The 26,959-nt window shown below is 41.2% G+C and overlaps 1 protein-coding gene across 1 annotated transcript; it reads right to left on the bottom strand.

Moving 5' to 3' along the window:
- Nucleotides 1-1,227: 1,227 nt before the first annotated feature.
- On the bottom strand, nt 1,228-26,959 carry LOC114598434 (vitellogenin-2-like). Its single transcript, XM_077928525.1, has 37 exons — nt 26,894-26,959; nt 26,748-26,768; nt 25,121-25,141; nt 24,474-24,494; nt 23,490-23,638; nt 21,926-22,177; nt 21,120-21,281; nt 20,874-21,028; nt 19,806-19,944; nt 19,528-19,682; nt 19,107-19,284; nt 18,817-18,942; nt 18,073-18,276; nt 17,526-17,743; nt 17,057-17,142; nt 16,490-16,614; nt 16,234-16,335; nt 15,765-15,878; nt 15,492-15,678; nt 14,755-14,824; nt 14,460-14,648; nt 13,833-13,953; nt 12,913-13,078; nt 12,729-12,820; nt 11,629-12,360; nt 10,929-10,979; nt 9,482-9,565; nt 8,211-8,387; nt 7,972-8,114; nt 6,766-6,904; nt 6,043-6,154; nt 5,178-5,364; nt 4,220-4,311; nt 3,773-3,867; nt 3,068-3,218; nt 2,317-2,478; nt 1,228-1,540 (listed from the first exon to the last, which is right to left on the bottom strand). The coding sequence occupies exons 1-37, from the start codon at nt 26,931-26,933 to the stop codon at nt 1,428-1,430; spliced, it is 5,331 nt and encodes a 1,776-aa protein (XP_077784651.1). The 5' UTR covers nt 26,934-26,959; the 3' UTR covers nt 1,228-1,427.

Raw genomic sequence — 26,959 nt, 5'->3', positions numbered from 1 at the left:
TGGGTTCTTTTCTTTTCGTTGATATGGATTTAAAGGGGGGTTTAGACCACATTCTGGTCCATTGAGTGGGGTTAATCTCGTAGCCTATGTCATTCTCCCATTGTTTTTTGATTGCGTCTAGGGGATTTGCAGGATTTTGGAGTAGTATTTTGTATATTGCGGAAACCATCCCTTTACCGTTTCCCTTTGTTGTTAGGAGGAGGTTTTTGAAGGTTGTCAGGGGCCGAGTTGCTGCTGATTTTACTGTTGGGTTGTTTAAGAGGGCATGTAGTTGGTGTTGTGTTAACCAGGGCATTTGGGTGTCTTCTAGTTTGTCTTGTATCTCTTGTGTTGACAAAGGTTTGTTATTTTTATAAAAGTCTATTAGGTGATATAAGCCTTTGGCTTGCCAAATTTTTATCTAGAGGTCTTGTGCTGCATGGTGGAATAATGGGTAGTACGCCAGGGCATGTTAACCAGGGCATTTGGGTGTCTTCTAGTTTGTCTTGTATCTCTTGTGTTGACAAAGGTTTGTTATTTTTATAAAAGTCTATTAGGTGATATAAGCCTTTGGCTTGCCAAATTTTTATCTAGAGGTCTTGTGCTGCATGGTGGAATAATGGGTAGTACGCCAGGGGGGTTAGTGGGGATGGGGTTGGGGATAGTTTGCCTATTTCTGTCTTCCATGCTTTGAACATGGTCTGTGTGTACCTGTTAAGTGTTGTGGGAATTTTGATTTATATTTCTTATGTGAATAAATATACAAAACGTGTAACTGCATCATTACACATGCTTACAGGCCCACAGATAATTATGGCACAGACAGTTTTAGGTGCTAATCTTACTTCCAGCAAACAAACTCCCAGGAATTCTGATAAGATAATTTTTCATTCTTGGTTGCATATAATGTTTATAAAAAAAAGTATAGTCCTGTACCATGCTTCCTGATGGGACAGAAATTGTTCCTTTTATTTTGATGCATTTAACACTTTTCCTGCCATGGAAGAAGGGTGGGAAGTCAACTTTTAAATTATGTATTCAATTTGATATTAAACTTGATGTTAATTTGGGTTTTTTTAAAAATTGAAATTCAATAAAAATTAATTGGAAAAGAATATTTCCTCCTGCCTCTTTACTATTAAAAAATTAAAACACAGTCACAGTACCCAAATTTCCAATCATTCATTCAATCATACAAACATATCACGTCACCTTTTTGCATAACTAATGAAAGGAAGAAACCACCACTTTATTTTTCTGAATGCAAGTGTTTATTAGAAACTCATCCATTTCATTCATAATTGCCTTTGCTTCTGCAGGGTTATGACTCGACTTCAGATGGCTCAGCAGTGCTTTTTCAATTAACTTCTGTGTGGCTGCCTAGAATTAACATACTGGCCTCCCACAGTAAACGGTATTTTGGGCTTCTAATCTGTTCAGTAGGAAAGTTATGCTTCACATTGTTCTTCAGCACAACTGCATGTTACGTGGGCTTCAACAGAGGAAAGCAGGTCTTCTGATTTTGCAGCGAGGGTAACCAGATCAGTTGGCAAGGTTGCCCCTAGAAACAAAAGGAAAGAAGTAAAAAAACGTGAGAAGGATTAAACTTTTGCCAAACGAATGGTGCTTCTTATACCTACACCTGAAGGCTTGGCTGGAGTCTCCCAGCCACAACTTTCAAAACAAAAAACCTTCACTCTAGCATTGCTATTTTCAAAAGGCACTGCCAATGAACTCTTGGGAGGGAAGAGAGCATTATTGTTCCCCTGCATCTCCCATGTATAGTTCCACTCACTAATGTGCTTCATATGGGGCAAATTAATTTCAAATCATGTTTCCAGTACAGGCTACAATGCTAGACATACTGCGTGGGACTTATATCTGAGTAAACTTCCTTAGAGATGCCGTTGATGAGCAATTTTCATTATTATGACTATAGTAAATAAACTTTTATTAACATAAGCCCATGTTTAACCAATTATTAATATAAAAGCATATGTTATACACCAGTTTGGCAATCCGTGAAAGTAGAAAAATAAAATTTATTTCCAGTGCTTACTGATGCTAGAGAGTTTCAGGTGCTTTAAACACGCTACAAGCAAAAGCCTAATCTTTCATAGAAGCAAAAAACCATGAGCCTAGGCTTGCTGTTATAGCATTCTGAACTACAATAAAATCAGGCTCCTTGCTGCTCCTTTCTTTGATCCCCCTAAAGGAAAGATGTTTTAAACCCTGGGGACATCCAGAAAGGTAGCAAAATGTCATTCTGCAAAATTAAAGCATGACTGGTGTAATTTTAGTGTGTAGTCCAAACCAGTAGAAGTTACATGGACTTACCAGCTGAGAGACAGTGGAAGCTAGAAGACACCTGAGTTGTTGTGGTGGGTCTGCACTTCTCCTTACAGCTCAACACGGGTAGAGTAGAAACACATTGCATATCTTCTTCTCCAATCCGGATTGGTTTCTCAAGTCTCCTAGTTGAGTGTTTCAGTTTGCAGGCTGCAACAGATTAAGGACAAACCTTTTAAGACATTGATTTTTTAAAAAACAACTAAAGAAGCCAGAGGTTCTACAGCATAATTCCATATTTAACAGTGATAAAGTCCAACAAAACAATGAACTGGGCCAACAAGAAAAGCAACATTTATAGAGTCACCATCTTGATGCTTGTCACTTAGCAGGTATATGGATTCAAGCAATTTAATTCAAAGGTTGAAAGTTTCTATTCATTTTTGATGACTATCTGACTGGCAACCTTGGGCAGCTGTGGACACCCCACCCCAGTTGCCTACCTCATTTATTGTTGCTGTTGTTGTTGTTATCCTATTGCTTTGAGCAATGATGTGCAGCTGGTTTTAGCCGCATTTACAATTTCCACATTGTCTCTGATCTGGCATTGCTCTGGGGCATTATGGGAAATTAAAATGGCAGCTAGACCCAACTGCCTGTTGCTGCCCTCCACTGCTGCAGCCAGGTTAAGTCCACCAAAGCTTACTGATGGAGGAAGGGCCAAATTCTGCATGATCCCTTCAAACCCAGACCTAGCTACCTTAGTCATAATTAAAACAAACTATCAGACTCTACCTACCTCCACCACATTCATCGGGGACCAGCCAGGACTGAGCAAAGCTCTCTGGATCTTTAGCTGAGTAGCCACTTGGTGTTCGTAATTTTTCTGCATTTCCGCCATATACTTCACAAAGACCACAGGTATATCCGATAGTGGGAGTAACGGTTACCTTTATGAAGAGAGAGAAAAAGAGGGGGGAAGTAGTTGGGATTGAGTTGAGAATAAGAAGTTGGCTCATCCTGCCAAAGCAAGCAGTGAAAATATAATACACAGCAAAGGGGAGCATGTTTCAAATTCCAAGTCTACTAGATCTTTACAGCTATGTGCCTCAGTCCAGCACCACACAGGGTCCTAATGGGGATTTCTTTACCCTCTCTGTGTTTATTCCATAACTGCATTAGTGACACATTCAATAGCTAGAGTGAAATAATTCACTTTAAAGTTTAAAGTTATCTTGGAGACTGGAGAGACTTAAAACTAGCGTTGATGATTATAACTTCACACATCTGTTCTTCCAGCCACTGCTTATCAGAAAGGCACTGGGAACATCCCAGTTATGTTTTATTGATTCGAAGAGTAGCGGAGTCTGAGACTATGAGCATTATCATTATTAGCTGAAGAGGGCAATGTACTTTGATGATCTGATAGGCAAGCACAGGTTTTGTTTTGCTGTTTGCAAATCGTTTTAAAACCTTGAAAGCATTAGCTGCAGAAGAAAAATACCTGAACATTACGTCCATTGTAGATCAGCTCGTGAATTCCAAACAATGAAGAAAGTACAATTTCGTCACCTTTGCGGTCTGATTTAACGGTAAACTCTGTAAGTTAAAGAAAAGACAATCTGATGAATTCATTGAGAATTGGGTAAACATATAAAATAAAATATTCTTCGGATTAAACTACTGATCCTGTTCAACTGAAAATTCCTGTTCATCAATGCCTCCATTATTTTTTTCAGTATAGTTTAAAGTGAGAGAGTATACATTATTATTCTGTTTTTTTGTGCATGTTGATCTGTGTAAATACAACATCCTAGCCCTGAATTGCAGGAACAATAAACTCTCATCCAGTATTTATTTCATACTGGTGTTATACTGGTGTTTTCTTTCTTTCTTTGCCTGCCACCTTGAGACAACAGATGACTTAACTTGTAAAAATACAATTACATACCTTCATGTCTGACTGGGAGACGTGCCATTGGTATTACAGAACCATCAATTTCTACTATGTTCTTTCCATTGCGATTCTTGAGGGTAATTTCACTTGTTAAAAAAAGGGGGGGGGCAGAGAAACAATTAATGAATTCTCTCTCAATGAGTTTCAATTACTTCCAATAAAATAGTTTATATTATGTTTTTCTCTTATCTAAGTACTATTATTAAAGGGACAAAATAATTGAATCCGCTACTGTGCATCCTTTAATGTTTTTTTCTTTCCAGATATTAATTTCATCTAAACCCAATTCTAAGCTCACCAGATTCATTTAAAACTAAAGTTGCATTCTGCTAGCTACTGATTCTTAGTTAGAATATCACTCCCTGTCCTGTCCTGTCCTGTGATTTGTCATTGTTTTAATTCTTGAAAAGCAAGTAAGCTTGTCTGGGAAGCTAGAGAATTGTCTACAGTGTGAAGAGGAAAACATAGAGAACCAAGGGAGCAATAGATAAAAGGCTTGAACAGACTGCATATATTTCGGAAGTGTTAATACTGCCCAAATTAGCCACTTGGCACCTTCAAGTCAACATGTGAGATTCAGCTTTGGATTCCATCACGAGCTGAAGCACATAAGGAGTGGGGTTAGTAATGACACCAGTCTTCTGAAAAGCTCTCCCTTTGAAGGCCCACCCAACCCCTACACTGAATGTTTTCAGATGCCCAGTATGATTTATTTACATGGCTGAAATAAAACAATGTATTATGTATTTGTTTTTGTTTTTTTGCTTTAATGTTGATTTATCTTGATGCAAGCTATTATGGTTTCTTTTGAAAGAAGAGTAGGGTTAAAATATTTTACAACAAACCGTTAAACATGCACTTTCTTCTTTTTCTTTTGGAAGCTGAAACTTTTTCCTTTCACCCTGTGACTGGATTGGATTAGTGCAAAGATACTGTGGTTAAGAGTACTTACCTGCCAGCGATGGTTAATTTGAGTAGGATGTTGTTTGCATTATTAGATTCATATTTTATCAGCACCATAAACTTCTTGTCACAGGTACAGTCTTGTAACAAAGTCATGAAACAATCTGGAGGCAATCTTTTGTCAAAGTTTTGTCCAGTGAAGGTTGAGATCTTTTGACCATCGATTTTGCAGACACCTGATAACAGAGAAATAAATATGAGTAAGAGAGAGGGGGGAAAACATTTTTTAAATATTATGTACATCATGGAAGCAATCAATAACCAACATATTGGCCAAGGGGATAATGAGCTTGGAGAATAGTGTGGGCATTTTGTTAGGGTTGCCATATTTCAAAAATTCAGAGCTTTTTTGGGCCAAAGTTGTTCAGCTTTTTTGGCAAATCGCAAAAGAAAATTGATGTTTTTTCAGGAAAATCAGCAAAAACAACACTGCCAACATGGGTGGCCATACGTCCGGATTTTCCCAGAAATGTTGCTGATTTCTGCCCGGAAACCCTACATTTTGTATATGATTTTAGCAGAAAGATTTTGGTTTTTGATCGTTTGAACATCGCCCAGGACAAATCTTGTTAAGTGATAGATTTGAATTAGCTGGCAGTGGACTGGGTTTTAAGTAAAAGCCTCTGAAATAGGATTTAAAATTATGGAACTATGGTGAATATGCAAGAAGTCTTGGTACATTTTACCCCAGCTTTCACTGTTTCTTTTCTGCATTCACAATAATCTGAGATTATTGTATAGAAAAATATGTCGAGGCATTCAAAGAAACTGATTCACTAAAAAAAATTATTATTATTATTATTATTATTATTATTATTATTATTTGATGCTATGGGAATGGTTTAGCTACTGACCATTCTGACTAGCAAGTATCACTGATGGAACATCCCAGAGTTTTGAAGGTTGGTTAGAGTCGCCAATAGGCAGTGAAAACGGAATCATGCAGTCTTCAGCATAGATGGTCACCTGGAAAGGAATAGGAAAACAAATTAGAAATTGGCTGTGTTGTCTTTCTCTTTGTTCTTCAAACAGGCACAAGGATGTGTTATTTTATTATTAATATTTATTAAATTGTATACCGCCTTTCATCCGTAAATCTCAGGGCGGTTCACATGTCGAACCCTTACGTTGTTCGCACACAGTTCAGCAACATCATTATACATGAATGATTTCTCACTTCATCCTCAAGTATTCCTTCCTCTTTGTATGATTGGTCAACTAAAATCATACTGGCCCAATAACTTGTATTGCATTGTATCTCAGAAGTTAATAGCTGAACAACTTTAAATGTACACTTTGGGGACAAATGGATATGTACTAAGTGCACACAGGAAGACTAGTATACAAGGCTTTCCTAAAATCAATTCTGGGAACAACAACCAGAGGTCATCTTAAAATGGTCAAGAATTTCACCTCTGGTGACACATTATAAATGCCGCCAGCTATCCCGCTTAATCATGGTCCCAGATCCAAAAAACAAAGGGTCATAAAAATGGTGGACATGTACACCCCTGAATTTCATTCGAAATAATACTTTCACACCTGTCACATCTCAAATAATGTCATCTGTAACTCACAGTGGGTGTCCTCATGATCACAGCGTAGCTTCTAGGATCAGTTAGAACTATAACCAGTGTAACCTCTTGAGAGGGATTTCTTTGAACTTTGTATGAGTAGCCCATCATGTAAGCAGCTCCAGGAATCACTGTAGTTATTCTTTAAAAAAAAGAAAAAGAAAATATTTCTTAATTGGCTGTAGTAACATAAAAGGTGTGATTAGCAGTAATTCTATGCATGGGGGTACATATATGAAGAAATAATTAACAGTAATAATGGCCGGGCAAAATAAGCAGAAATAAGAATGTAGTGGACATAAAATTTAGGTGTCGTTTAAGAATAAAAAACTGAGAGGTGATGAATCTTGGCCATAGAAGACTGTCTTAGATGTGAAAAGAAGCTAAACAACAACTACAACTATAGCAGTCTCATTCAAACAGCCTTTAGGACTAACATAAAACCATCACAAATGACCCACCACAAGGCAAATTCAGGCTTCAGGGCATGTTGATAAATTTGAAGTTGATTTAGGCAGCAGGGTGGGCAGGCAGGGGTCCTGGAAATTACAAGCCTGATTTACATTTGGTGCTGAGGATTGTGTTTTTGTTCTTCAAACGGTGGGGGGGACGGGGACTTTCCCACAGAAATCTTCCAGAAATGTAGGCTCTGGATTGTGACTGACTTGATAGGCAAGGATGGTTTTATCCCAGATTGCTGCACACCACACTAAACGAAATAAGTGTAAGGCAGGCCAAAGAGGCGAGGGACTGAATCTTTGCCACCCCTTCTCTTTGTTTGCCATTTGCCAATGTACTCAGAGATAGCTGCCTGTCCTGAGATGGAAACTATGGCAACTACTTGGTTGAGCTTTCCAGGGAATGTCTTCATACCAACAGCAACTAGGAGACTTGCTGGGGCTAAATGTCTCCCATTTTTTATCTCCAGAAAGACATAAAGGGATGATAAGTAGCAATTGTCCATAGGCCTGATTTGGCTTCTGCTCCAAAAGTGGCAGTTTGTGAAGAAAAGCTAACAGCTTTTTGACGGCTGTTCCTCTTCAGCAGGTATTCAAACCCCACTTTCTATGTCCCAGGCCTTCAAAAAAAGATTTAGATTAAAACCGGACATCTCCTTTTTGGTCACAGTAAACACCACCATATGCTTGGCTGCAATACACTTAGCAGAGATGTCATAAGTGAATCATTTGAAGATGCGCATCTACTCACTGTTCCACAAAGTTCGTCATTACTGCAGGAAGCCTTTTGTGCTTAGCCTTGAACTGAACTGCTGGCCTTTTAGCAAACCAACCCGTCTCGACTTCTGCAGCGACCTGGTAGTCTTTGCAATCCCAGCCTGCTTCTAGAGTGGTCTAAGTGGCAGAGTACAGCACATTTTTGTTAAAAAGCGGCATTAGCATTTGGATTGAATGCTCTGTGAGGGGTCGACACGCTTTGAAGAGACTCACCCTGAGCTTGTGAGGGGTGACCATTATGCTTTGGAAGCAGACAACTGGCTTGCTTGGCCGTGTGATGTTTCTTATAGTCACTTTCAGCATGGAGGAGCCGTGATAAACGTCGCCGACGATTCCGTATTGTCTCTTATTGCGAGTGAGGCATTTGACAGCAAAGGATGCTACTTTTTCCTGGGACCAAAAAAAGAAGGAAAACAAAATTATTTAGATCGTTGGCCTAGTCAAAGAAATTACTCAGACCTATTAGTATCATCTACTCGACAGATGCCAGTGGCTCCATAACCTCTAGATCGGATTACTGCAAAGCGTTAAACGCAGGGCTGCCTCTGAAGACGGTTCAGAAGCTTCAGCTGGTGCTGAATTCAGTGGCCAGGTTGCTCACTGAGACAAGATGGTTTATTACACCGATTGTGGCCCAACTGCACTGGCTGCCAATTAGCAATTCTGGACCCAATTCAAAATGCTGGTTCTGACCTCTAAAGCCTCAAACACCTCAGGACCGCAATACCTCAAGGACTGCCTCTCCCCATATAAACTGTCCCAGACTCTGCATTCATCATCTGAGGCCCTTCTATGTGTACCTCCTCCACGTAAGGTCTGGGAGGGCCTTCTCTGTAGTGGCTCCCCATTTGTGGAATACTCTCCCCTGAGAGACTCGCCTGGCACCATTATTACACGCCCTTAGCCTTTCCTCTTTACCCAGGCCTTTGGCCATTAAATAATATACGGGTTGTTAAAGCTGGGGCAGGGGTGTGCGTTATTATGATTATTTTATTATTATGCTGTTTATTGAGTTTTTATTATTGTGCTCCGTAAAATGTGTTCTGAATGTTGTACAATGCCCTGCCATCTTTTGATAAAAGACGGTATATAAATCGAATAAATAAAATGTTGGGGAAAGTCAATTGAAAGTCTCTTCTGAAACCTTTAGAAGGATGATTAAGTTATTTCTTTGGCCCTTTCAGAAATGGCTCATTGAGGCAGCCTCATCATAACAGATTTCTGTTCTGCTTTAGCCTACTCAGTCTAGATACTAATTTATTACTGGGGTTTTTTTTGTATTTTAATTTTAATCTAAGCCATATTTTACCAAGAACTACCTTGATGTCCCTACTGAGTCAAAAGGCAATGAATACATCAAAAGATAATTAAGTATATAAAAACCCAAATAAGCTATAAGCGATTAATATATTTTCCAATTTATTCCAACTATGCCCAGTTTGTAAATTTCCATCAGCCTTGCCATTTTCCAAAGGGATACTGACCGAAGAGCCCTTTGTGTATTCTTCATTGCTGGAGCTAGAGGAGCTGCTGGAGCTGGAGGAGGAGCTACTTTGCTGCTGTCTTCGCTAAAAAAAATGAAAAGAAAAAGCATCGTCAAGATTTAAAGTTAGTCCCAGATTAAGCAGTGATGAAGGCAGTTTTCTTTGCAGCAGCGACTGGCAGAGGGAAAGGTGGAGAGGCCAACGATAGGTGGAGACGGAGCCAATGACAAGCAGAGCCAACTCATTCTAGTCCCACCCCCATGCTCCCTGCTATGTCCTAATAGGGTGACACTGCAACTAAGAAGGATGAAGTTGGCAGTCAGGGCCTCCTCCTTTACTGGATGCAAGTGAGGCAGTGTGGCAGGGTGCCATTCGCCACAATGGACCAGCCTCTACAGTTTCTTTGTGGGTGTTAAACGCTGTTAAAGTATATAATCGTTATCTCCTTGCCTCCATCACGAAATTGTTTCGGAATATACCACCCTATGCATTTTAACCAAGACGGTGGGAGTGGGAGGGTGGGGGATGAGTATCAGTAATGCTGAAAAAGTCACCAAGCACTCCTTCACCCAGAAGATTACACCATCACCTCGCACGGGAAAGGGCGGGATTTCAACTGCAGTGCAATTTTAAAATACTAGTCATAACGATAACGAGAAATCAGCAGTCCAGCGGGCTGAGAATATCGTCATCTGGCTTTGCAAGAAAATGGCGTGGACAATCTGGGAGAAATGGTGTAATGGGAATAGAAAGGGTGGTGTTATGGAATGGGGGTGACCCCCCAAAAAAAACCCTAGAAATTGTGGTTTTGATTATTTGGAGTATTGAAGGGAAGATTTGAGGTCAGTGGAAAACTACAGGCTAATATTTCTTTCCAAGCCAGGGCCTCACCTGGGATAGAGGCATTAACATGACAAAGGGGGTTGATGGCCCATCTGAGAGCCTGGGCTTGGGTTGCCATGGTGATGGGGTATGAGTTTGAGGTGACAGGAAAAGAGAGTCTTGAGCAAGGTATGCCGGGAAAAAGAAGAAAGAGAAAAGACATGGCATCCCTGTTGGGCAGGATGGCTGAAGGCTGGCAGGGAGAGATGCTTTGGGCTCCAGGGCTGCACTGCTGTGAGGGACAAAGCCCCTCTTAAAACGACGATGCTGTAAGTTTTTTACTCCCTCCATGCAGACAGGAGATGTAAATAGGTGAATAAACCATTTATTTCTTAAAGATACAAGAGTCTCCGCCGTGTCTCAGTTCTCCACAGGAACGCAGACCCTGGGTGAGTGCCCGGACACCACCACTCCCAATAATCTTGCTACCGCTCAGCAGAAAGTGGGGATGGCACCAAACTTTTGCAACAATATTTTTAAAAAACTGTATTGCTGCTAGTGCAATCTGCCTTCTATGTCACCCCATAACTAAAACAAACAAAAAACAAACAAACAAAAATCTTACCTGCTGTTTCACTGACAGGAAAGAATATTGAAGAAGTTTGGAATGCCTTCCCTGAGAAAAGAAGAAAGTTTTAAGAGTTTTCAAGAAAAGGGATTGCTTTTTTCAATGGTATCAGCACAGAATAACAAAACTTTAAAAAGATAACATGACAGATTTAACCCCATGAACAATGTTGGTTTTTAAAAATTCAGCAGTGGGTGCTTCTGAGGACCAACCTCTTGGAAATATTGTCAGAGAAAGTGAATATTCATTAACATAATTAACAAAATCCAAGCCTTTTCTGTTGGAGTATTAGCTAGAAGCAGCCAGCCCAGCTTGTTTCGTCACCCGAGGCAGAAACTGTCGGCACCTTCACCCCTTGCTGCTGCTGCCACCGCTGCCGCCACAGAAAAGTCACCTCAAGCATCATTAAGCTTCACCAAAGTCTCCTTTCAATCTTTGTGACGTCTCAGGAGACTTTGGCGGATTTGGGGGGTGACTTGGGAACAGTCTATATGAGACCTCTCCCCATGTGGCTCGGCCTCAGAGTAAGAACAGTGGCTGCTTGGTCTGGCGTGCCAGTTGCTGCCTGCCCTAGCCAGACATGCTGGCGTCCATGAAGCAGTGCTGCTTGCTTTCTCTTTCCTTTCAAATGTAGTGGCTACGGCTGCATTCCAACCACACTCATGCATTCAACTGAGAGCAGTGACAAAATAGTTACCTTTTCCCGGGAAATGTCAGAGCTTTCACTGCTGCTGCTGCTGCTGTCGCTGCTGTCACTGTCGCTGCTGTCACTGCTGTCACTGCTGCTGCTGCTGCTGCTACTGCTGCTGCTGCTGCTGCTGTCACTGCTGTCACTGCTGTCACTGCTGCTGCTGTCACTGCTGTCACTGCTGTCACTGCTGCTGCTGCTGCTACTGCTGTCACTGCTGCTGTCACTGCTGTCACTGCTGCTGCTGTCACTGCTGTCACTGCTGCTGCTGCTGTCACTGCTGTCACTGCTGTCACTGCTGCTGCTGCTGCTGCTGCTACTGTCACTGCTGTCACTGCTGCTGCTGTCACTGCTGTCGCTGCTGCTGCTGTCACTGCTGCCACTGCTGCTGCTGCTGCTGCTGCTGCTGGAAGAACTGTCTCTGGACTTTCTCTGCGGAGAATACTTGGTTTTACGGGGATGTTTATCTTTGATGTCACTGTTGCTGCTATCGCTGCTGCTGCTGCTGCTGTCGCTGCTGCTGGTGTCGCTGCTGTCGCTGCTGCTGCTGCCACTGCTGCTGCTATCACTGCTGCTGCTGCTGTCGCTGCTGCTGTCACTGCTGCTGCTGCTGCTGCTCTTTTTGCTGGGCCATTTTTTAGTAGAACCGGGTGGTGGAGATGGGAAACGATCCGATTTTCTGTAATGCTCATCATCGTGGCCTTTGGCATCCCTTGCATCCTTCTGCGTTTTGTCTCCACGCTGCAGCGTGATTCAGAGGAAAGCAAAGAAACACCTTGGTTCAATATATATACATCATGACATCATTCACTTGCTTTCCTTAACAAGGGGCAAATAATAATAGCTGTTCAACTGGCTGTACTTGTTATAATACATGCATAGCTATGTTAGTCGCTGCAGAGAAGAGGAGGTGGGCAAAACAGAGGTGCTCATTTGTTCAGAAATACACTTCATCTCCAGCACCTCATACCCCATGATTCTTACGTGGACGGCTTCAACCCTTTAAAGTGGCGCAGTCCCACCATAGCTCCCCTCTATAGATTGTTCCACAGAAATATTTAGTTTGGACAGTAGAAGTGACACCTTAAAATCAGGTGTCGTTTACGTACCTTTGCTGCCTCAGAAGCTCTCACATCCCTTTTCGTCCTCAGTGCTCCAGAGCCTAGTTGGAGCTCCCCTTGAATCTTCTCCAGAGGAACAACTGTATAGATTAGAAAGCATGCATAAATGTTAGAAGCGGAAGGCAACCTTGTGGGTGCTTACAAAGAGAATGTCTTGGTCATATGATAATACCTTGTACATAGAGAAACTCCATTTGATGTTCTTCACACAGGTAGTGCAACCAAGAAGTCACTTTGGGCATGTCTTTTGTTTTCTTGATGGTCTTCAAACACAACTGAGTCATGCACCAAGGCACCCATATGCAAGTGGGCTTATATTTGTAGGAATCGCTTGATTGCTGAATTGAACAGAGGCTTGTCAGTATTTAGAAATATATCCCAGCACAGTAACATACGCCAAAACCAGAAATGGGCACCATACAATAATAATTTTTAAAAAACCCAACCCTGTGGTATCTGAGGGTGTGTGTGTGTGTGTGTGTGTGTGTGTGTGTGTGTTTGTTTTAGGAGGGCTCTGGAAACATATTATTATTATTATTATTATTATTATTATTATTATTATTATTCCTATAAGCCCATCTCATGAGTGTGGGTAGTACCTTTTATAAAATATCACCTGTGGATATAAATTATGGGAAAGAAAAGCATTTCTTCTTCTTCAGAACTATTGCTTTGATCCATAATTAAATTGATTAATTAATGAGTTAAAACTCATACAATGACTCAAGATTTCTCTGCTGAGGTGACACCTCTAGCCTTTAGCTAATAATTTACATCTTTACCATGGCACGTTAACTTTTGCAAAAGGCATGTCTGTATTGGTTGTAAACTTAGCATGGAGCCACTGTCATTTCACTTTTACCTGTAAATATCCACAGTGTCCAAGCACCTTCAAGAAAGAATCTAATTTCGCTAAATACACAAGGACAATTTCCCCCAGATTTCTAAACAATACTAACTAAATAAAAGGAGAGTTACAGAAGAAAAAGAAGACGACATATCTGAACCACAATCAGCTAAATACAAGGACAGGATATAATGGCATTTACCACAGAACACATCTGCACACACGCACACACACACACAATTTACCTTAATGTTGCCTTTTTCTGAGTCGAAATCTCCATCCAAAATATCGATTTCAGGTCTTTCTGGAAGTACTGAAGCCTTCTTCTCAGAATGTATGTATCTTGCAACAGTATGTGCCTCATGGCTGTGTGGATATGCAATGAAAACTTTTCAACATGCAAATATGAAGCCGGGCATATCGAAAAAGAACTCATTTGTGCTAGGAACACAGCAAGAGGAGAGAGACTAGCTGAGAAGTAAGAGGCTGACTCAGAAGATACAGGATGCCGGGGCTCAATTTTGGATTCTTGACATTGTTAAAAGATGGTTTGGGCTGCACGACTGGGACACATCTCTGTCTGAAACCTTGAATTGCCAGTCATAGGAAATGGCACTGGGCAAGTTAAGCTTATGGCCTGACTCAATTTAGAGCAACTTCATATATTCATACTAATCCTCCCTCAAAATGGAGAATTATATCACAAAACAGGATTTTGGGGAAGCCAATAACAGAGAATGATATAAGCCTTGATTTTGCGTCTGGCTCTTACCTAAAAATCCCCTATGGTCAAGTTGTATGTATCCTTACTCATGAGGAAAAACCTTTATGGGCAGTAGCTAACAAGAAAAATGATAAAATAGCCACTCTACCTTGCCATTGCCAACTCAAACTGATCATCACGGGGTGGGGCGATGTCAAATTTGAAGTTCTTGTTTCTGATGTCCACTGTGGCATTCATGTTGAATACGCCTTGTGTACGGATCTGGGCTCTCATTTCCAAACCGTGTTGCATGTCGTATGTGTTCACTCCCCAGAAAATCATTCCGTAGCCCTGGAGGCTAAAAGGCAATGAGAATGAGAACATTTTAGTATGCTGGAATAATCTGTGTGTTTCATTTCTCTCATTTCCTTATTTTTCCAATCTAATAATGTTCATTTACTTACGCAAGTTTGCTGTCAACTTGAAGGTGGATATTGGCATCTCTGAGATCACCATGAGATAATTCTGTCCTTGCTAGAGAGACAAAAGGAAGACAAAAATGCTCAAAAGGAAGACAAAAATGCTCAAAACATAGACAAACATCTATGAAGTTTCTCTTAACCATTTACTAGTGAACCATTTACATTAGTAAATATAGGGCTTTTAAAGATATTTGCTAATGATTTGGTATATCTAAGAAATAGGCCATTAACTGATGAAACATTGTAGAGAAAAACAGAGTGCTCTTTTGCTTACAACTCAGGCAGGGATGTTAGTGTACTCTGGTGCTATTAACTAAGTTGTCATGAGCATGACAGATGATGCTTCGATGAAGCAAAAGACAGACCTTTGTTGTGCTCTCATTACACCTTAGTAAATAGGAAGTAACTTCATTGAAATTAGACTAGTGTGAAATACAGTAGATCACATCCACACACCTTAGATTTAAAGCACGTTTATACCAGTTCAACAGCCATGGTTTTCCCCAAAGGATCCCAGGAACTGCCATTTGCCACTCACAGAGGCACAATTCCCACAACCCTTCTGAAATGACACTTCCGATTATTTTCTGGGGGAAGCAAAGTACATTAAAAGCCTGTTCCCTAAAACCTGGGTCTCAAATCTGTCATGCTCTGTGATTTTCTCCAACGTATGTGATTTCCAACAAACCATGGTGAAATTTGATTATCTCCAAGCTTACCCTTTAATAAACCGTGTGCCATGATGATGCTATGGGCTCTTGCTTGGAATGGCAGACCAATAACTGTTGGAACCACGTACTGAACATCTAGCATCACAGCTTTCATAAAATGTTGGTTGATGTTTTTAAGGCCTTCGATAACCTTATGCAGCATGGGCAGCTGATCTTGTCTTTGCTGCTGCATGTTCTATAGGGCAAAGATGCAATAGGTTAAAAGACAAGGAGACAAAGCTGATAAATAGGTTGAGGGTGGGGGGACACAAACTTCCATACCTTCATAAATGCCTGCATTTCATCAGTGGTGATAAACATCAGTTCTTGGCCAAACATTTTGACAGAGGCAGATATCACAGGAATCTCACGAGGGAACTCCTTGAATCCCGGCAGCTGAAAATCAAGCCCATGAGGGTTATTCAAAACTGAGTTTATTCAAGTAAATTTAAGGAAATAAAGAGCAACAGAAATGGTTTTGCTATTTAATTCTGCAGCCCTCAGTACACTCCCGTTGCAAATGCTCACAGCTTTCCTTGATTTCACAATGCCCTCAGAAACAGCTCAATTTATTTAGCTGTGAATGGGTTATCAGGTTATTCATTGCAGCTTTTGCCATGCTGTGGATCTCCATTCGAAGTGGAGAAATGTGGCACCAAATCCAGGGGTTCACTAGTGTAACCACCCTGACAAGGACCTCCTCCATCATTTCCCTATGGCGAATATACTGAGAATCTGGAAATATGCATACTTTTGCTTCAGTGTCCTTTATCTTCTGATATGCAGGGTATTTGTCGAATTGGTGCGTGTTTCTCCAGAGAAGTTCCTTGAGGCCCTGAGTTCTCACTCTAACCTTTAAAAAAAACAAAAAACAGAGGAAAAGTTTTGAGAGCAGTTTGCTAACGTTCAGCATCTATGGAGCAACATGGTATGATAGCAAAACAAACCTCTCAAGCATCCCCACCTCCCAACCCCTAGAAATGATCTGAATAAAATGTAACACAAACCTCTAGAGGCTGAATAGTTGAACCTGCAAAGTTTACTTCTGTTTTCCAGATTATAGTTGAAGGGAGCATTGTTTGGGGGCTTTCGATCATAAACCATTTCACGAGGAATCCCGCTCTGTGTTTGCCTGCAGTGGAAAAAGCGACAATGAGTCATTGCCGTGTTATTAATCCTTGTGAATCAAAATGGGATCCCTTGGCTACTACTGCTTGGAAAGATTTTCCCTGGCAGAAGCTTGCGACCATCCATGGTTTTTTTGTTTGTGAAATTCAACAGGATGTTACTGCTGCCAACACAACAGAATTTTTGAATTTTCAGTTTCAAATATTCGGTTTATTTCTACTTTTAGTTAAGTATTTTTATTTATTTGCTTGATTTTGGAGGGGGGGAACCTTCCACCCCCTGCTACGCCCCTGTCCAACATAGTATGTTAAAGGGTCTTTAAAATCATTGAGCCCTTTGGAATAGATGCTTTCAGTTCCAAAGTGCTAAGGAGTGGGTTGTGATATCCAAAAGATGGTGGCTCGTTTGGATAAAAGCTGGGAAATGAACAGTTGTCTGCTACTTACTGCTGAAGCCACTGACAAATAAAACCTTGCTCTGGTGGAGGGGTCTGGGGTTCAGAAGTTTAAGAGCCATACTGCATGCAGAAGACCTAAATAAAACAGGTTTGAAATTAGCAGCAGGTAATAGCAAAAGTCTCTAAATGCATGTTTGCTTGTTTACTTAATGCATTCATGTTCTGCCCTTTGCGCAACAAATCCCAAGGTGGTCTTCAATGAGAATTTGATGATTAAAATACTACGAAAACACATATAAAAATGAAACCACTTCCCAAATTTGGCAGAACAAACAGCTCAATTACAGTGGATTGGATCCAGATTTAGTTATGCTTAGAGCAAACCTGCTGCAATAAATCTTACTAACTTGAGTCCCACTGAAATGTTACCAGTTTAGCAGTAGGACCAGAACCAACTCTAATGAATAGCAGCAACAGATTTACTGCATGAAAGGTGATCTGATTGTAGATCGACTTACAGGCTGTAGTACAGTGGGATCCTGACATTTGACCAAGCTTTCATGTGAGAGTAGGCGAAATTGACCAGTTGCAAATTGTTCTCTTTGAGCAAGACATTGGCAATAGCTGTCACTGTTGGGATGGCAGGGTTGGTTTCGAAGAGGCCAATGCAAGCCATCATTCGGATGGTCACATTATATGAAGGGTCTGCAAAGATCTGGAGGAGAATGCCTTGCACCTACAGAGAGAGAAACACACCATGTGGGGGATCAACTAATAGTATTTACCTGGCAGCAGTTGAGCGCATTGAAGGGATGCATCAAATCCTCAGATTTAAATGGATCTGCCTAGGGGATCAAATCACAGACAGGAAAACAATACATGGGAGAGTTTTAAATAGCTTTGAGAAAGGGGCTGCTGCTGCTGCTGCTGCTGTTTTAAAAAGATCTTTATCAGATGTGACTGTGTAAGTTTGCAGTCCATTGACAGCAGTAAATCTCAGCCGCTTCATAATGCCAAATACTTTGCAACCAATATATCGAGGTGACTTTCCTTTGCTCTTCTTACCTTTGTAGGTTCCTGTTTGCCAATTCGCGCCATAGTCTGAACAGCAGCTGCTTGAATGTATTCTGAATATCTGTGGGAATCAATCACGGTTTTCACTAGCTTCAGGCTGGCTGGCTGAGCTGCATTGCCGATGGCTTTCAGAGCCAGAGTAATTTTGTTTTCATTGTGTTCCCTGGTTGCATCAGTTAGGAAGTCGTGAAGAGGCTGCAGACAAATGAGATGAACACTTTTTAATTCCATTCAGAACCCCATAAATGTTGTACATGTCACTATCCTCGCTCAGTGAGGAAAAGATGAAGAGTGAGTTTGAGAGGGACCATAGATTACTGGAACCGCCTATAAGTGTCTCTATGGTTTCAGAATATGTTAAGTGCTGGTTGCAAAAGTATAGGAACGTGGCACTGATGGCACTGAAAAGACTTTAGGGGCCCAACAGTCCATTCACACAAAGAAAACTCCAAAAAAAGGCAAGAACTCTTTGTTGACAAGCTAACCCAAGATCCCAAATGTTTCACAAGCACACAACTGGCCTTCTTGAAAGGCACAGGGCGAAAATCACTCAAGGAAAACTATACATCTTTGTGTGGGAAGCTAATCAAGTCCCTGTGCGGAGCAGGTACGTTCTGGCTATGGTGGGATTTCAAAATTAATAGTTTAAGGTGTGTAATTCTCCCTTCTCTCTGGGAAAGGCATTCTTCTTTTTATTTGGGGGGGGGGGGATAACTTGGAACAAGGACCATATACCTCAAGCAATTTGGTGGAGCAGGAGCGAGAATGAACACATTGTTTGTAGACGGTGGTACCATATCCCAGGTAGAAAATCTTCACAAGCCAAACTGATCCGGTATTCTTTATTTTGGGGAGCATTTTCTGTGGGTGAGAGAAAGAAAGATTTCCAATGAACCAGAATTTGAAGGAAGCTTCTTGTTACTTTGTGATAATTTTTTCTCCTGTAAATTTTATAGCTAATGTGATTTCCTATGTAACACATTGTTCATTCTGATAAACTCAATTATAATTTTACATGTACTTACGATTAGCACGTCAGCAATTTCTTCAGCTTTATCTACGTTAGGCTTGACAGAGTGTAAGGCTAGGGAAATTGTCCAGTACAATTCCAAATCGTGCAGTTCATCTTTGACAACTTTTTCTTTGAGGAATGTCAGTGATTCTATAGTGCCAACAGAGGCGACTCCAATCAGGAAGGCATTCCTGCAGTGAGCAGAAAAAGAACATTCTGAAAATTTCATTCTTCATTCTTCACTACAGAGCAAACACTGACTGGTTCAGAGCCCATCCACCCTTGTGGACAACAGGATCTAGAATCAATCTAGATTGAAAGAAGCATGCTGATGATGAGCACAAACGATTCAGGATAGGGGAGGGGGGAAACCTACATTTTGGTGCTAGTGTGTTTGCAGCTGCTGTGTCTTATGTGCTAGTCAGCCAACGTACCTGGCGTTAGGTTTGTTCGAAAACTTATTGTAGAGAAGGTGCAAATTTTCCAGATTCAAATAACGGAGCAGCTGGCTAAGCTGTAAGTACTTGTGGGCATTGTCTCCACGGATGTCTTGTGGGAAGCGGTCAAGCTCAACCAATAGCTCTTCAATCTGTCATAGTAACAAGAAGAAAACAGTAACTAGAATATATTCACTGTGATGGAGAAATGCACACTGCTCTCTTATCGGCTTTATGAACCGTAGAACCATTCCATACGCCAACACATTCCCTACCTGTTGCTTAACGTCTCCGGTTCTGACAAGCATTTGGGGAAGAACCTCTGGGAACTCGTAATGAATGTTTACATTCCGAAGCTGAACCTGTGGCAGTTGGGCATGTTCATTTGTCACCTCAGTCAGTGTGAGCCTTTGCCTGGAAGGGAAGAGAAAACCACAAGTACCATTCAGTGATTTGTGCTGTTGCTCATCCAGGCAGTTTCTAGATTGGCCCAGGAAAAATTAGGAGGAGGACAACTGGGAGATATGGGGAAGCTGGTGGAAATGTAGCCAAGACTGAGTCAGAATTGCATCTCTAGTGGATGATAGGGAAATATTTGATTGGATTGTTTCTGTTTGCAGGCCTGACTTCCATTCCATGTGTTCATACAACAAACTTCTGCTGTTAATTTACACTCTGTGCAATGCCTCATGTACTCCTGAATGGAAGTCTGATGTATTAAAGTCTGTGGGGATACTGAAATCAAGAGAATGTAGACCACACGAATGACACCTGTCCCCATGTAATGGCAAGCATTTGATTTTGCATCCCAAACCTTTTTCTGTTTTTCCCTTTGCCATTTGTAGTTTGCAAAATACTCAACAGCATGGTGCTATGTTAAATGTTTCACCAGCTTCATCATTTCAGATGGAATTATCTCTCCCTCTCCTCTCCTGGTCAATGTTCTGGGGATTCTCCTGATACAGGAAGGCATGGGAAGGGCATGGGGTGAGGAACAGAGGTAGGGGAAAACCCATTGCCTAGGTGAAAGTCCTTACACAGAGCTTATGCTGTCAGAACCCATTGGGTTAATTCTGCCCATTGTCTCCAGGCCCAGGACTTTAAAACTAATATTTCATTGGTGTAAAGCAGTTAAGTGGACATGAACAGCCTTTACCTACAGACAGATAACAGCAGCTATTATTTGGGAGGATTTTCTTTATTTTATTTTTATTTTGCAATGCTGCAAATGCTTTTAGTAGCAACCCAGTTGCTACTAAGACCAACTCTTGCATAGCCTAGCTGGAACCATGGCTCACTTGCAGACCCTTTTAAAAGTTATTATTTAAGCTATGGTTACTTACGTAGCTTTCATAACTCCGGCACCCTCAGCTCCACTGAATGGAGAAAGCTGGTAGACTTGTTCGGCATCGACTTGCATGATCTGAGCATCAGCTCCAGAGGGGTTATATTTCAGTTTGAAGGTGAAAGCTTCAGTCCCTTGAATCATCCTGTTTTGCTATAGAACAGAAGGAAGTGCCTCTAGTTAGCATGGCTTTCAGGCGGACGTTACCCTCGCTTGTAAGCAAATCACGTTCCAACATTCTTACCAGCAGGCAGTTGGGGTTACGGTGGATGAAGAACGTTCCAATGCTGCGCTCCATTTTGTTCCTGCAGTTGTTTGAGTCTTTGGTCTTAGAAACGAGGACTGTGCTGCTCCTCCTGTCACCTCGGATGACGTATCTTGTGTGGCACTCACCTCCAATTCCATCCTGCAAGTATAGATTTAGTCACTCTGTAGAATGGCACATGATAAACTCCAGGGGGGGGGGTTGGTTTTATTTTTTAAATGAGAGGAAGAAGGCATGCAAAGGAATTTGTGGGGTGTATCCCAGGACACTGGAACTAATGTTAGGCATGTACAATTTCCACAGCTGAGTGTTTTGTAGAATCATAGAATTGTAGATTTTGAAGGGACCACAAGGGTCCTTTGGTCCAAATTCCTGCAATACAGGAATCTCACATTTTGCTTCCTGAGGTGAACAAAATGTTGCCTCCCTCCTCCTACAACATATAGGTGCTGATCAGGTTGGCTTGTTTCAGCACTGGTGACAGGAGGACGAGTGTCCACCTGAGGCCTGCAGGCTAACTTAAGGGGCAGAGGGCAGGCCATGTGATCCACATAGCTCCACCCTCCAAGGCCTTGCTACTGCAGCAACTGTTGCCTGAGGCAGCTGCCTCACTCTACCAAATGGTAGGGCCAGACAGAAAAGCAGAAAACCACAGGAGTCATTCAGGGGAACAGAAAACAGTGGGGAAAGTAAAAAAAAGTGAGATAGTTCAGTACTGAGGTAAACTAAAGCTGCTCGAAAAGACGAGTCCAAATGCATATTAAATGTACATGGAGGAAACGAACCTCTTGTAGCTCATACTCTTTCTGGTTTTTAATTGACATGGAAAATCCGTTCAGGAAGCCTCTGACAAGATTCACACAAGGCAGAGGTGGGTCTCTTGGCACATGGATGTTCTGAACTTTGCCATTGACGTAGCCAAACAGGAAAGAATATTTGGTGCAAGCAATAAGTGATTCAGGTTGCCTGGAGGGTGCGGCAAATGGAGGCTCTCCCGGAAAGATTCCCACAGCATCTTCAACTTTCAGAGATACAATCTGAGGACAAAGATGAGAGAGTAAACAAATTGCTTTTCATTTTGTTTCTGAAACGAAGAACAGTGTCTCAATCTAACTTAAGCGAAGCACCTGCAAATCCAACTGACTTCAGCGGGAGAGATAAACAGTACCATCTAATACCTGTACATGTCTACTCAGAAGTAAGTTCTACTGAAGTGTGTGCAGATTGTAGGGTAACAATTGCTAGTTTCGGCTGCATCGTGCCCTTTCATGTTATACCAAATAACATGTTTTAAATACAAACAGGATGCCCTAAAAATGATTATACTATCTTTTTTTGCATTACATATACTTTTGCATATAATATCTTCAATATATTCAAGCAATAAACATATTGTTCTTACTATTATTACATTTTTATCGCACTTTTCCTCAGAGGAGCTCTAGGTGGTCTACATGGTTGTTCTCCTCACAACAACCCTGTGAGGTAGATTAGGCTAAGGGACTGTGGCTGATCTGAGTTCACCCCGTGAGCATCACGGCTAAGTGGGGATTTGAACTCCAGTCCCCTAACTCCTAGTCTAACACTTGAGCTACTGCACCATGCTGGTGTAGTGATCTAAATAAAGAGCTAACTTAATTCCCCCTTCTTTCCTTGTAATTAAACTGGCTCCCCAGTGTACTGTTATATAATGTAGTAGAGATAAAGCAAACATGTGCATAGGAACTATTTTATGAACTATAGCCCCAGAAACAATGTTCTGTGAAAAGTTCGCAATGATTTTTTTTAAACAGTTGTGTTGTCAAGAGTGAAATGAAAGCCAACTAAGCTTTTCCCTTTGCAATCCATGGGTGATTTTAGTCCCATGTGAACATTTAGTCAATATGATTTGCTGCCCTTTCATGACACCCCAAAACAGCTGCCTCTCTCTCTTCTGCCCAATACTATGGCTGGTCTAGTTGTCTTCATTTCACCTCTCCTCATTCCTGCCTTCTCTGGGCCACCACAACAGAAATTTGAGGAAATCCATGTTTGGGGAAAAAATTAAAATGTTGTTGTTGGTAAACAGCTGCTTCACTTTTTCATGTTTAATATTTAACTTAAGGTTAATTTAAAGCTCATCATACATTTACTTTAAGGTTCATCAAGAACATCACCTACCCTCTCCCCTCCCACCGATTCTGTTTTGGATACACATTTGATTTTAGGATTGCATGATGGGTGGAGAGCACTGGAGTTTACAGTGAAAGCTAGATGGCACCTCCTTGCTTGTAATGCATCAGGAATTCTAGAGGGGATGCTCTGTAGTCTGATGGCTATTTAAAGGGACTGCATAATGATGATGCTTACCTTGAGAACATTATCTTGATCCCCTCCATAGATATCTAGCCCTCCAGTCAGCCTCACAACAGATCTACCCATCTCATATCCTTGCACTGTGGTGACAACGTCGGCGACATACTTGTAGCGGTAGCGTTTCCCATGCTCAAAACGTGGCTCTACAAAAAATAAGAGAGAGAACAATTTACACCTGCTGTATTTCATATATGCACACCCAGTAGGGTGTCAAGATTTAATCACCTTAATCTATGTTGTGATTAACTTAAAACTTTAGTGGATTAATTGCAGGGTGATGTTTTGCCCTCAGGGCTGCAATTTTAAAGTTTTGCCCTGCAATGGGAAACAGGCAAGAAAACGTTTCTTTTAAGCATGAGTGCTGCTTCCCCTTACTACTGTTGCTTTATACTTCCTTCAGCATCTTGAAAATGTCTTCAATCCTGAGCTTTGGGTGAGATGTGGATGCATTTAAATGTCATTAAATGATTAATCTAAAATGTTCAACGTTTAGATAGGACTTGGGCGTTCAAAGCGCTTTAGGTCATTTATTTTCTGATCTCTACAACAACCTTGCAAGGTAGGTCAGTATTATTATCCCCATATTGCAGATAGATTCATGGCTGAGGAGCAAATAGGGTGGTGTGCCCAAGGACATACACCGGGAATTTTCAAATTTGTAGCCCAGCTGCACAGTGCAATCCTATGGCTAGCTACTCAGAAATACGTAAATTCTCTTGAGTGCAATGGAGCTTACTTCCATTGGTAGGTGTGTATAATAGCAGGGGTGCTGCTGGGCTTCAACACACATCAATGGTCAATGGGCAAGATAACGAGCCTGTGGTCTAAGAAGATCTGTAAGGCCACAGTTTCCCCACCTATGGTGTATAGGATTGAAGCCTTTGGCAATATACCAGCTCAACTAATTCCCCCCTCGGGTAGTCAACTGCCCTAAAAGTCATGTTAATCAGTGTTATGACGTGTTATAGATAGACTTACTGATTTCGGCAGTCTCAGTCCCTGGGGAAAGAAATTGGATAGGTTACAAATTGTGTATAACAGTAGACCATAACCACTTCACTGTGAAATATACAAGTGGGTCCTAAAACAAAATGTTTTGGTGTATCCTCATGTTCTAATAGAAGTGTTCCTCTCTAAGATTCTCGTCAGCCAGCCATGCCCTTCTTTGCCTCACTCCATTCCATTCCCCACCACCACCTCAAATGGCAGCCAACATTCCACAGCTATTCCAGTCCTCATGGGGCAGCTTTAAGGCATGTGTTTTTGTTTGTTTGTTTGTACTTCTGGAAACCTCAAGGGTTCACCAAACACACTTAATACCACCCTCTTGTTTCTCCATTGCCCCATTTTGGTTCCTATTCTGTCGCCACACTGGCTGCAGTAATTGATTATCAGTTAAAGAAATTCCTTAATTAAAAACATTTCGTATAGTGAATCAATAGTGTGGAGCACTTTATAGTGTTCAAAGCGGTTCACATAAATGATCTTGCTGCAGTCCTTACAACTATCTAAGGCTGCCCTGCACAATTGTCCCTATATTCCAGAGGGAGACACACCCGAGTTCGGGGGTGGGGTGGGAATTAAACTGGAGATTTTCAGTTGGTTTAAATTCCTCTCAGACTTACCAGGTTCTTGCGTCTGGCCCTCTGAGGGAAAGAAATCGGAGAGGTTAATGTGAGTATAACTGCACAAACATACAAGCACAAGAAGAGTCTGCTGGGTTAGGACATTGTCCCATCTAGTCCAGCATCCTGTTCTCACAGTAGCCAACCAAATGCCTGTGGGAAACTTGCAAGCAAGCCCAAGCATAAGAGCGGCACTCTCCCCTCCTGTGATTTCCAGCACCTGGTATTCAGAAGCATACAACTGCAAATCGTGGAGGCAGAGCACAGCCATTATGGCTAGCAGTTGCCAATAACCCTCTCTTCCATGAAAGTTTTAAATCCTGTTTTAAAGCCATTGTCACCTCCGGTGGAAGTGAGTTCCAGAGGTTAACTATGTGCTGTGTGAATGATTACTTTCTTCTACTCTGTCTTGAATCTTCCAGCATTCAGTTTCAGTAAAGTACAACATTTTAATCTATATCATCTATCATCTATCTATCTATCTATATCTATCTATCTATCTATCTATCTATCTAATCTATCTATCTATTATCTATGTATCTATCTATTATCTATCATCTATTTATCTATGCAGTTTATTATCAAAACTCCTGTATAGGATTCCAGCCAGCCAGCTATGCACTTTTTCAGGTTGTTGCAGTCCATATCCCCTCCCTCCTGGTTTTCCAGGTTTATTTTCCAGCTGACACTTAATATTCTCTGGCATCTGAGCATGCAGATTGGAGATTTCTCTCCCCCCCCCCCCCACTTTAAAATACCTCTGGGTTTTCCTGAGCATGCTTTGATAACACTCACACACACCACTTTCCCTGAGCATTGCCCTGTTTCAGCTCCATATCTTTTGGCACCTACCAACTGAGTTTGCTATTAGAGTGGCTTAGCTAAAGTGTATGCTGGAAAATGCATTCATTACTGGAAAAGCTTTCTGCTGCTCAAATCTATACCCACAAAGATATATCCGCAAAGTTTCATTTACACCCATTGTGTTTCATAAATGTATTGCCACTAGAATTGCATGCAACAATCGGATTAATTACTCAGTGATGATCACACTAAAACTTCACTTGATTAATAAGGAGAGAAGTTTTAATTAGCAGAGCTGTGATTTATGTATTTGTGAGCCTCTTTGGGCTTTAGTATAACACTGCAATAGGAAACAAAATTTCCTTTGAACAGTGAGTTGTTGCTTCTGCTTATTAATTCGTAAATTACTTCATACTTCCTTCAGTATCTTTAAAATGTACTCATATTGAGCTTTGGGTGAGATGTAAGTGCATTTAAAAATCATTAATGAATGAATTAATAAAGCTTAGAATTTAGACAGCCCTCTATAATTTTCAAGCTCTTCTCATAATTTATTTTTGTAATTCTTACAACAAGCCTGCAAGGTAGGTCATAATTATTGTTCCCCATATTTCAGGGCTGAGGCTCAGAAAGATTTAAGCATTTTGGGTCACTTAACAATACTTAAACAAGGAACTTCAAGATTTTGCAGTTCAGACACTATGCTACACAAACTCAACTAATCTCTCCCCACTCTACCCTTAGTAGTTGACTATCATAAATGCAACTTCAACAAAGGTACTATGGTGATTTTAAAATAAGGTTAGAATACTGATGAACTTACTGTCTGGAATCTTCTGGCACGCTAGAAGAGAGAAATTGAATAAGTCACAATGTGAGTACTGACAGCAGAAAATAACCTTCTTCTTTTTTTGCTAAACTCTACAGAGTTCTGCAAAAGGATAATAGTAAAAGCAATTGCTGACTTACCCACAAGGGCGAACAGGAGGGCTAGGACTATTCCCCTCATGGTGAAGGCGAATGATAGCCCTCAGC

Source organism: Podarcis muralis, chromosome 5 (assembly GCF_964188315.1).
Source record: "Podarcis muralis chromosome 5, rPodMur119.hap1.1, whole genome shotgun sequence".
Taxonomy (NCBI): Eukaryota; Metazoa; Chordata; class Lepidosauria; order Squamata; family Lacertidae; genus Podarcis; species Podarcis muralis.
This window is presented reverse-complemented; position numbering and strand designations above follow the sequence as displayed.

What these genes read in the sequence shown, in the direction of transcription:
- LOC114598434 (XM_077928525.1), bottom strand. Translation starts at nt 26,933, where the DNA reads ATGAGGGGAATAGTCCTAGCCCTCCTGTTCGCCCTTGTGG. An exon ending in CCTCCTGTTCGCCCTTGTGG is followed by an intron (nt 26,769 to 26,893) that starts GTAAGTCAGCAA and finishes TCTCTCTTCTAG; the next exon opens with CGTGCCAGAAGATTCCAGAC. An exon ending in ACAATGGACGTAATGTTCAG is followed by an intron (nt 3,219 to 3,772) that starts GTATTTTTCTTC and finishes CTCTTCATAAAG; the next exon opens with GTAACCGTTACTCCCACTAT.